General features: G+C 47.1%; 1 protein-coding gene across 1 annotated transcript; it reads right to left on the reverse strand.

Annotated features, from left to right (window-relative positions):
• Nucleotides 1-462: 462 nt before the first annotated feature.
• Nucleotides 463-2,862, reverse strand: LOC120838137. Its single transcript, XM_040207913.1, has one exon. The coding sequence runs from the start codon at nt 2,860-2,862 to the stop codon at nt 463-465; it is 2,400 nt and encodes a 799-aa protein (XP_040063847.1).
• Nucleotides 2,863-12,338: the final 9,476 nt, after the last annotated feature.

The raw sequence follows: 12,338 nt of genomic DNA on the forward strand, positions 1-12,338 counted from the left end.
CAGCTCGAGCATCTTGCTGATTTCATCCTCGACCACATCTTGTACTGCCAGAGGTATTGGGTACCGCCTCACGTATATCGGCCGCGTTGTTGTGAGATGAAGATCACACGTCATAAGGTTTGTCCTCCCGGGGACATCAGAAAATATGTTTTCGAATTTTCTTAGTAATTCTTGCACTTGGGCTATCTTCTCGCTCTCTAGGTTCTTATTAATGACCACATCCTCACACCCTTGCTGTCTGGTCCAGATTGGCATCGGGATGTCGCATTCTTCGGCATCAGACTCGTTTTCGTCAGTTTCTTGTTTATTCACCACCGCATTGCAAAGTGGTTGATGTTGTGAGGTTTCTTTCCTTTCTTCATATTTCTTGAGCATGTTGATATGGAATAACTTCTTCTTGCCTCCCACCTCTAGCTCGTAGTCCACTTCATTCCTTCTTGCTGTTACAGGAAAAGGTCCTTTCTACTGCATGATCATTTTGTTATGATCGGTGGGGAGAAGAATGAGTGCTTGATCTCCCTGTTGCATCCTTCGGTTAGAGCTCCTTCTGTCGTAGTAGCCTTTGTATTTCGCCCTCGCTTCTTCCAGGCAAGTGTGTGCTAACTTGCACGTGTCCTCCAGCTTTTCTCTTAGCTCCAGCACGTATCCGTACGAAGTCTTCAGATCTTGTTTGAGAGCTTCGTTTGACCACATCTCTCTCAGAATAGCCAAAGGTCCTCGCACTCTTCTCCCGTAGAGTAACTCGAAAGGCGAAAACCTGAGGCTCGACTGTGGAACCTCTCTGTAGGCAAACAGTAGAGCTGGAAGGTATCGGTCCCAGTCCTTGGGCCTCTCCTGGCACATCCTTCTTAGCATTTGCTTGATTGTGCCGTTGAATCTCTCCACCAAGCCGTTGCTCATGGGATGGTACGGGGTGGTCAGGAGGTGCTTCATTGATAGAAGTCGACTCACCTCCCTCATTAGTTCTGAGGTAAAGCTGGTCCCGCGGTCGCTAAGGATCTCTTGTGGCACACCGTACCTCGTGAACATCTCCACCAGTGCTTCGGCCACCTGCTGGGATCCAATGCTCTTCAACGCTACCGCATCCGGGTATCTCGTAGCCATATCCACCATTGTCAGTATGTACCTGTTTCCCGAGGTCGCGATTGGTACAATGGGGCCAATTATGTCTATCGCGACTTTCTGAAAGGGCGTCTCGATAGTCGGCATGCTTCCTAAGGGTGCCTTGCCCTGCTTGCCCTTGGGTACTGTGCGTTGACACACATCGCACGACCGAACGTATCTCTTGACCTCGCTCTGCATACAAGGCCAAAAAAATTCTTCCGACACCAGGTTGAGCGTGTTCTTCATGCCCTGGTGTCCTGACATTATGCTGTCATGTGCTAGAGCCACGACGGCGCTCCTGAACTTTCTCGGGAGTACAAGTTGCTCTATCCTTCTGCCGGATGAATATTCAACGGCCCTATGTAGCAAACCATTCTTGAGAAAAAACTGGAACTTCGTCCTGCCCTTGTGTTTTCTGGTAGTTTCCCCTATCTTACCAAAACACTTCATGAGAGTTTTATCCCCCTTTTGCTCCATGGCGAGCTCCTCGGTTGTCGCATCGACCACTGCCGCCTGCGATACCTTCAAAGGTCGGTCTGGTCTTTCCATTTGACCATCTGCTCCCTTCGCCCTCGCGGACGCAACTTCTGCTGGTTTGTCTTTCCGGAGCTCGTCAGTACATTTAGACAATCTCGGTGTCATGCGACTATTGAAGCTGACTTCAACGGCGTTCGGAAGTGCTTCCGGCTTCGACGTTGGCTTGGCCAAAACTTGACCTTGACCCTCTTCGTTTTTAATTTCCCAGTCTGGGTTTGGATCATTGGCCTCCCGCATTTGGGGTATATTCCCGAGTACCAGATCATAGAGAGGATTACTTACACATTTTGCCGTCACCTTCCCTGTATAGTAGGGTGTTCGTACAACTATATCCGCCTCGGGCAGATATCGAACGGTGCGGTCTAGCAGAAACACCGAACTTGACTTTCCTGTTAGGCTCTCTCGGGGAACCAACTCCTTACGGACCACGACGGTGTTACACCCCGTATCCCTTAATACCGTTATCTTGCGCTCCCCGAGACGGCCTTCCACGACCGGCATGTTCTCTACTAAGAACTTTGGAGGTGTTCCCATGGCCGCGTTTACTACCGGGATTTTGTCACCATTATCCAGTGTTACGTAGGAGTCGTCAGGCGCGTCGACGGCCCCTGTTGACGCAGTCCATAGGCACGAGGCTTGCTGCTTCTCGTTCTGCCTTCCCTTGCAGTTTTCCGCCCTATGACCAGCGCGGCCACAATTCCAACACACCACTGTTTTCTTGCCTTGCGCGTTGCTTCTGCAATTTTCGGCCTTATGTCCAGCCTTCCCACAGATGAAGCAGCGGGTAGCTCTTCGCGTCTCTCCCCTTGCGTGAGTGTCTCCGTTTCCAGCACCTTGCCTGGTTGTCATCTCGTCTGACTTTTGCCTAATTGAGCTGGATGGTGTCTGGGCTTCTAGGAACAGGTCTGCCTTTGCTGCTACGTCTTCTAAAGTCTGAGAATCACGCTCTCTAAGAAAGACGGCCAGTTTGCTGGAGCAGGTCAACATGAACTGTTCCACCAGGACCTGGTCTCGTAATGCCTCGAAAGTCTTCTCAACTCCAGCTATCTCGAGCCATCGGTCAAAAAATCCGGCCAATCGGGCAGCGAATTGTCTGCGCGTTTCGCCCTTCTCGGGTTCGGCGTTGCGAAACCGCTCGCGGTACCCCTCCTTAGTATACCTAAATCTTTGGAAGAGCGCTAGCTTGACCTTTCCGTAATCCAACGCATCCGCCGGTGCCATCCGGCCAACCACAGACAGTGCCTCCCCGGTCAAGCATAAGCTTAGTGTGGTGGCCCATTTCTCCAAAGGCCAGCTCAACCCTGTTGCTGTACGCTCGAAGCGCAGTAGATACGAGTCTAGATCATCCCTCCGTTCGTCGAACTGCGGGATTAACTTGTGGGGACTCCCTCGAATTACTAGGCCTGGCGCTTCCCCGCGCTCGTCTCCCACAGTTCCTGCACTTTCATGACTAATCTCACGTGCAGCGATTTTCAGCTGCAGAATCTCCCTTTCCTTTTCTAATTTAGCGCACTCTGCAGCTAACGCTCTTTCGGCTGCTTCCCGGTCTTCCCTTACGTTATCACGTTCCTCAGCTCTCTCGGCTCTCACGCGCGCTTTCTCTTCATCCGCCCGAACTCTTTCTTCAGCTACCCATTTCTTTAGCTCGTCCCCAGCATACCCCAATTCCTTACCCAACGCGATTATTCGTTCTAGCTCCATATTAACACAACGGACTGAGCTTCTCCTCAACTCTCTCACTTCCCGGAAAAACGCAACTAGGATTTAATGGGCCTAGACGAATCCTGGCAGGCTCGCCAATTTGTCAGGTTCGTTCGGGAAGGTGAGGGAGAATCATGGAAGCCAGCGCCAGCGGGAGAACTCAAACGTACTTTACTGTAAGAAGAAGAAAAAAAAAAGGAAAAAAGAGAAAAAAAAAAGGAAAAAAGAAAAAAAACTGGAATACGATCAGCGTCGGATAAATGAGATAAATATTGCATTCAAAAGTAAAGATATATACTGTCAACACAAATAGTCATCACCCTGTATAGTCACCCTGGGATGTGGCGGGTGGATCGTCGTTGGGCGGATCGTCGGAGAATGATGTCCGGCCCGCTGGTGCCCTTCGGACCAGCTGACGATGCCGAGCGCGGTGATCCAAGCTTGGCGGAGTCGTTTGCGAGGACGGAACGTAGCCGACCGGTTCAAGCCTGGCGGAGTCGATTTCGAGGACGGGACATAGCCGACCCGAGCTCCGCAACCCCAGAAGACAGCCGTCAAATCTCGCGCCTCGTCGGATTGCTTCGAACCCCTCTCGCGCCTCTTTATTCTTCTTCTTTTTTTTCATGCTGCCACAAATCTCTCCTTGGTTCCTTTTCTTTTTCCTTGTCTTATAAATCATGACAGTCACTCTGCATGCTGGATGTTTGACTTAACAAGCGAGCACTGTTTCCGAGCGCCTGTATGACCACGTAATTTACATAAAATAGTGTTTGCAAAAATAATTCGAGATAACAAAACGACATTAAGCATATATTTTGCTCTGCTGTACCCGTTTCCGCAGCACGGCTTCTAAAGAGCATTTTTTTTAATGCAAATGAGAAGTTAAACAGTGAGAGAGTGCAGGCGAGCTGGTAACCAATCGACATCTTGTAAACCCTGACATGGGGAGCGATAAAAAAAACGGACGAACACAACAGTTGTTGTGTTCGTCCGTTTTTTTTTTTTTTTTTTTTTTTTTATTGTTCCCCATCTCAGGGTTTACAAGATGTCGAAGTTAAACACATTTTTTTCTTCATGACTGGAAACCGTAAAATTTTATTTGTGTAGCGTAAAAGAAAATGCACGGGTGGTCGTTATCCTAAGATAGAGCTAAGAACCAGTTTGAACCGGCTGGCGCTTGGCGGAACCGGTCACCGAACCGTTATTTCGAATGCATCGTTGACTCAAACCCAACCGGAAGAAAATGCAAAGCTACTGACATAAGGGTAATAGCGCAGGCTAGTTGATGAAAGATCAAACTTATAAAACCCCGAGACAAGAAAAGAAAAAAGAAACAACAGAACGCCGTCGTTGTGTTGTTCGTATTTCTTTTTTTTCGCCTTGTCTCGGGGTTGTTATATGTATGAAAGCTACCGAACCTGAACCCTTACAGAACCAGAATCACAACCATTTCGACTCCCTGCGTGCATCCTTTCGCCCAGGTAGATATATATGACGTTTTCGGCTTTTATTTTCTCTCTGGACCCTAGCCGACACAGCCTCGGCTTCAGGTGGAGAATTCCAAAACCCTCCCACCACTCACGTCCAGCGGGTTCCGCAACCTCTTAATACGGCCTCCCTTCATTGTTCCCGCGAACCTAAACACGTGAACAGCAGCCGTGCGCTGCAGCGAGAGCGCTCTTCCTTTCCGCGGCCGCAGCGAGACGGGCTCTTTTCCCCGGCTCTCTTGAGCTCCCGCGCTTCACGGGGCCGCACAAAGGAGTTCATTACTGAGACGATCTCCACTCCAGCGCAGGGAGGGAAAGCCCTGCTCCCCGAGGACCGGTGGCCACGGGCTTCGAGGGCGCCGGGACAGGCGTGCAATCGCGCCCTTGTCGACGACGACGGGGCCTCTTGAGCCGCGAGAGAGATCGCCCGCTGCCAGAGAGCCCAAATTACGGAGAGCTTCCAACTGCTGGATCGGCACCACGTGGTTCATGGGCCGCGTTTGCAGAACGAGCTGCGAGCAGTGTTGTACGGAATGGCGTTCCAAGGAACAACGCTCCTGGAACGCGTTGCCGTTTCATTTTGCACCGCTGGAACTGGAGCTAGTTACGTTTTGGAGGAAACGGCAAGAGGAACGGCGATCATTTCTGTCTTTTTACTCTAATTTAGTAGGTATTTAGGATTTTTTTAGCGGCGACTATTTCAACCTCGAACTTCCAAGAATGGGGATGTCTTCGAGATATAGTCCAAAACAAAGAAGTGGAACAGGTGCGACTGTGACGACTCGACACGTATAATTCTATGTGGATAATTTTCCCGTGCTCGCCTTTATTTTACTTACCAATTATCCAGCACAACATATAATTGAAATACGCTAATGTAACGCTGTAACTTATAAGTAACGACCCCTTCCCATTTTAGAAAGGTAGCGGGAACGAGGTCGTTTTGGATCACTGGAACTTGTAACGGGAACTTGAATGAACGCGTACTGACTGCGAGGGGGCTGCAAAAGCGTCGATCGTTTGCAAGCGTCTCAGTTGTTAAGGCCTGCTTCCTTCTTCGCCATCGACTAATCTCCGCAGGAGGCGACCGCCATTACATTGCAAACGCTCCCCATTGTTTCGGTTGTTTCCTCTCCCAAAATCTAGGCTCTCTGCTCGCTGACGGCAGCCTCAATGGCAACCGACGCCGAGCGTACCCGGCGGCTTTGGCGTCGGACCCGACGCCACGCCGTCAAACACCACCGCCGGTTCCGTTCAAGAGGAGGCGTTATGTATGCCTCGATGCTCAAGCACGTTTACAGGTTTTCTGGACAAGGTGCAAGGCTGTGCAATTCACTCGCGCGGCTCACGCGTTTCGAGCGTCCAAGGAGCCGTTAGAGCTAGCGCGATGCGGACAGCGTTGGGTTTGACGTCAATGGACTGCACTTAGGATCGAACTGAGTCATACGGTTATCGTCGTCATAGGCGTTTCAAGAGAATACGGTGTTTTAGTAGATCGTTCTGATAGCGATACATAACAAGGCGTCGCTGGAGTATCGGGTATCGTTATCCAAGTTACCGGAACGGTATGGACGCTAACGAGTAGTCTGCTTTGAAGTGTGACTTGTTGTCTTTGGCCGTGCAGAGGGGCGATAAGGCGAAGTCTTGTACGACTAGCAATTGCAGTGGTTACTCGATGCACTTCGGTACGATATGCCCAACCATGTCGAAGACGACAAGTGTTGGCCTGAATCTAAGATGTCTACGAGCTAACGTCCGGACGCAGCGGATTCCGCCGTCAAACGCAAGGTGGGGCGAAGTTAGAAACGATTAAAGCACTAATACTGCCAACTGTCTCAAAAGTAACTGTGCCTCGTTTTTTTTTTAGGTATTTTTTTTCTTTTAAGGCTCGCGCGTGGTCCAAATTTTCTGCTATACAGAACGTCTCCCTAGTGGATAAAGACGCTGGTTTGAGAGGACATCGCCAGAACGAACCAGGGAGGGCGAATCTGTAAGAAGGGGAAGCATGCAGGCCTGTTGGCTAGGAAACATGATCTAAACCCCGAGGCACGGGAGAAAGAAGATAACCTGACAAGACAACACTGTCGTTGCGCTTCGAACGGTAATCAGACGAAGGGCGTGCCGAATCGATGAAATCAAGCGAAGACGGCCCGCCATATGGCGACGGCCCTCGAGTACCGTGCAGAATCGCGACCCAACACCTCCGACAAGTGACGGCCCATCTCGCGGGGGTTGCGGAGGGAACACCCGCGTGACATTACGGAGCGGGCATTACAAAAACCCCACGAGAAACGGCCTCTGGCTCCTGTGGACATCGTTATAGTGATGGAAGCGACATTTGACCTTTTGCAGCAGGTTCTGTAGCAGGCAAACTATTGGCTTTGAGCAGCCACTGACGCTTTTGGAGCAGATGCAAACATCTGTTAGCACATCACTTGAGAATGAAAAAAAGTGATTGCATCTCTAAATCAGTTCCTTTATGATAGTGCTCGAGGGTTCACCTTTGATATTCGAGCATACTACTTATTTACTCGCTTGCGCACTGGATGCCGCGTTTTTATATCTTGTATTTAGTGTACCGGCGTTCTTGCGTGTGCTTCGACTGTTCTAACACTATTTACATTACTTACCAGCACTATAACTGTCAGCCATTTACCTGTTCATGTGTTGGTCTTTCGCGTTTTTCATGTAACCCCCCCCCCCCCCCCACACACACACACACCTTTATGTGATGGGGTTTTTATATCTCTTGCTTTTCAAAATGTGTTCGTAATTACCACTCATATCGAAGTCCTTCGCTCGGACTAATAGTATGTCAAATAAATAAAAAAAATACCGTTTGACAGGAATAGGGCGTAAAAGGGACACGGTCTTCTGAAATACAGCTGTCAGAGTCGGTTTAATTTACAATGGGTATTAAAAATGGTTGACAAGTGAATCACAGCGCAACACCTCATGGGGATAAACCTTGCCTCCCCTTCCTATTTTACGCTATGTAGTTGGTTTAGCCTGTAAATACAATTTATGTAAAATTCCAGCAAGAACCAGCATATACCTTAACACATCTACCAATAAAACTTTGCCCCGTAAGTTTAATGAACCTACCAAACTCAAGACTCTAATATAATAAACTGCAAAAACCACCACCCTAAAAATATAACAAAAGCGTCCCAAAATATTATAAAAGCCTACACTTGCGCATTAAAGATGGCACTGCTCTTTCGCGGTGTAGAAACCAGTTACGTCAAAGTTCGCTGTTTTTTCGATCGACAGCTGCACGGGAACTACCGTATTTACTCAAACATATATAGACCCGTGTTTCCTTCTTCCTGTTTTTTTTTTTTTTTTCATGTTAGAGAATAACTTAAAATTAGGACAAAGAAGGTCGACCTGTGATAATCCTGAGCAATATTTGCGTGCTTATCGCGCTAAGCCAGGCGCTCCCCCTGGTCAGCCGCTGCTCCTATCCCTCCGGTGCAAAGCGGTGAAGCTGGTGAGAGGCGGTGAAGGTTGACGGGAGCAGCGCAAGTGCCACGGTACTCTGCAGCCACGGAACCAAGGCATGTGGCAGCCACGATAATCGACTGATCTGGTCAGGAGTACAAGACGAAAAGGCAAACAGCGCGCAGAACCGGGGACTAGAAGAAGTGCAAACAGGACAAGCGCTGACTTTCAACTGAACTTTTCGTCAGTATGAACCAACTAACCCACATCGCCACCCTTATTCAGTACAAGACCCTGGTCCTGTATTACCACAGTCGGCAATCCTACTATTTTGCAAAGTTTTCTCGGGACTCTTACTGGCATCGATGACATCGTCAGGAAATTTAAGCGATGTTGCCGATCAACCAGCCAGAGCGGTGGACGTCCAGCGTCAACGGTTATGGCCGATTGATTCTTAGCATCAAATCGCGACACCATGGCGATCGTCATCTTTTTGTACGTGTTTCTTCATCGACTCAACCAATCAAGTGCAGCGAATGTCCCACGACTCGCGCTTTTAGTACACTGTTAGAAAAACTCCTGTCAAAATATGGGACACATACATGCTAACCTTGTTGCCACAACATGTACTGTATTACCGGACTACAGAACATGTTCCATACTTCTTTAGTACGGGACATGTTGTTGCTGTATGGGCAGCCACAACAAGTTCCATACACCATCATCACGGAACAAGTACTGTATCCTACAGGAAATGTACCATCGTGGCACACAGCAGCACATGTTCTGTTGCAAGCCATGCCAGAACATGTACCATTTTTACGAAGTACATTACATGTTCCAATGCGTCCAAAACGACACAGGTTACATTTCTTGTACGTACGGAAAAAGTTCAGTCTTGTTTGTGATAGTACTCGCCCCATTTTATGTTACTGCCGCTATTCATGAGTACATCCGGGCTTTGTATGTCACATGCCAAGCTCCTCCTTGAAAAAGTTGATATGCGACATGCAAAACAGGGATGTCCTGGCAGTTTGCAGGCGCAACTTGATGCACGTCTTTGCAACATAAAATTACCTGCAATGCGCAAATGTTTCCCAAACTTGTATGTATGGAAAATTTGAACTGTCGTATCTAATGCGAGCACTATCCTGAAAACAGAACAATGAATCTGTGACATATATACTCAATAGAACAGCCAGGAATGCCATGAGAAAGTGTTCACATGCTACGTCAAGTTTAGAGAGCATTGTACATGTAGTGACGGGGATAAAGGTAGATAAACATTTGTAAAAAAATCGTTATCAAACTAAGTTCACGCTTGGTCCTTTTGGTTCCAACCCATAGCAACGGACCCATTGCAAAGAAGACTGAACAGTTTGCTGCTTCAAAAATATTTTCATTTATTTTTCTTTTAAATGACTAGAGCAGATACACAATAAAAAAACACAGTTCATGCCGCAAATATTTTGGGGGGCAGCTCAGCCATAAAAAAAATATCAAAGTGAGCAGTCTCCTAAAAAAATCTGACCAAAAATTATGCTGACATGCTACATCTCGAAAAGAACCATCTTGGCCTATACAACGAATTGTAATATTAACAATAGAAAAGAAAGATTAATCTAAACAAGCACCGAAGTTTCTTTCCACTTCTTTTGGAACTTCGAGAACTCTTGGAGGGCTCCCTGCGCCTTCAGATGCACCAGAGCAACTTTTCTTGACGACTGCCGGGACCCCTCCTGCGGGTTCATTACCACAAGTCGCCTGAAAAAAAAGATAACATAAATAATGGGTGGGATTTCTTAGAGGAGGATGTATAACAGAAGCTAAGGAGTTCCTGGCTCCTTCTTTAACTTCTCTATCGGTTAGTAATCCTATCTGGACAAATTATAAACCTCGTCTATAGTATACTTTCAAGCCGAGACACGCCCTTAATTTGGACAGTCCGTGCACACACCATGAGCCTCCAAGTCTGATCCTTGCATCAAGACGAATTGTGATTGTACACAAAAAAACAAAAAAAAAAAAAAACGATTCAGCTTACTGGCATCAGTTCTCAGTAATAACTGGACACATTTCGGATCTTGTGTCAGCACACAACGCTAAAACATTCTACAACCCGAGACGGAGGCTACAAAGAAGGACGAACACATCCGTCTCAATTGAAACGTATGTCTTCGAAGCCTCCATCTCGGTTTGTAGAATGTCATATTAACCAGCTCGCCTGTCTAGTAAAGTTGTACCCAACGATACTTCGGTTAAAAAAAAAGGAATTCACAGTACCAGTAAATGCAATATTACAAAAAAACTTGCCTGAAGTGCTTAAGCAGAATATTCTGGTTATTATTAAAGGGAGGTTATCATTTGAGCCCGCTCTCGTTTCGCCCTTCTCACTTGGACCTTCTCAAAACAACCATTCTCAAAAAGATCTTCTCTCTTGGACCTGGCGCATTTGGTCCTTTCCCGTTTCGTCCTTCGCATTTCAACCCTCCTCATTTGAGTCCGTTCTCGTTTCGCCCTTTTCACCTGGCCCTTTTCAAAACAGCCATTCTCAAGAATATCTCGCTTTGACCCGTCGCACTATACGAAAATCGTTTTTTTTGGGGGGTTATATTAATAAGTACATTGATATATTTTGTGCGTGCGTGTGTGTGTGTGTGCCACGCTACAGGCATACTCTCTCTGCCAAGGATTTTAGCAGTGCGTCGAGATCGTCGTGAAAAGCTACTAGCTGACAATAAAACAGACCAAGTATTTATCGCAGCCAGATCATATTCCGAAATGTCACGTTTTTTGGGGTCTCTCGACCTGGGACAATGCCACCACTTCTATATTGCAGTGTTTCTCAAATGGGGGTCGCGAAGGCATCTTAGGGGTCCGCGAAGCCATGTCTTATCAGTCAAGCACGACAATATTAGTTGTCTTTCTTCACGTCGTTAAGAAACGTTCCAATTTTTGGGTGAGTACTCTCGTGCGTGTGTCAATGAGATAAGTCTACTTCACACTAGCAATTAGTTATATCCATTTATTAAATCATTATCATGATAGCCTATACCTTTCTATTCCCCTCACCCCGAGCGCGTTCCTCCATCATCTCCGCCTTTCTACAAGGGGTCCGCGAAACATCAATGGTTGAGAACCACTGCTAATATGTATGCTATTTCTGTTCAAACAAAGTTTCCAAATTAAATGTTCATCGCTTTTTTTTTTTTTTCGTTTGCTTAGAGGAAGGGAAGGACGCGTCATTGCACGATTCTCAGTGCGCACCTCTACACATAACTTATACCTAATGGTATGTTGGGGGCCCAAGCAAGGTAAGGCTCATCAACAAAGCCGCGAAGGCATAACAACGTTGGAAGCATGCCGAAGTAATGCCATTCGGTCGTAGGGCGAACGGGCAAAATGAGAATGGGCCCAGTTGCGAAAAGCACGATTCGGATGTTATGAGAGGGTTCAAACGAGAAGGACCAAATGAGAATAGGACGAAATGTGCAAGGTTCAAATGCGAATGGGACGTTTTGAGATACCGCCATTATTAGAATGCTGAACATTCACGTCTTTTGGCTCATATTACTTATTCTAACTGATAAGCATAGCCCGGTCACAGGTATATTCGTGTGCCCCTGCAGAACAAGTGCTCATGTATTTGAAGCCGATCGATACAAAGGCGGATTAAAATATAAGTTGCATGCTCCGTAGGATGCACAAGTTCTAGTATTGGTTCTATATGACAATGTATCTGAATACCAGATTCGTACTGATTCTTTCATTATATTGCAACATAATAATATGACTTACAGAGAAACGGTCCTCCCAAGCAGGTCACGCAGTTACTGCAGCACATCCAATTAATGTGAGCAACGAATATTTTCAAGCGAATTGTGAATAAGGGTGTCCAGAAAGCAGCACGTTAACATCAGGCCTTTGCATTTCTTAGTTCGAAGTTTCAACAAAAACATGGTACAACATGTTCCAGGTTGCTGTTGAACGTGCCAAACAAACACAAATGCTAACGCTAATATGCTGCTCTACAGAACATATTTCTTTCCGAATTGCTGCCGAAAG

Source organism: Ixodes scapularis, unplaced genomic scaffold (genome assembly GCF_016920785.2).
Source record: "Ixodes scapularis isolate PalLabHiFi unplaced genomic scaffold, ASM1692078v2 PGA_scaffold2__306_contigs__length_199485367, whole genome shotgun sequence".
Taxonomy (NCBI): domain Eukaryota; kingdom Metazoa; phylum Arthropoda; class Arachnida; order Ixodida; family Ixodidae; genus Ixodes; species Ixodes scapularis.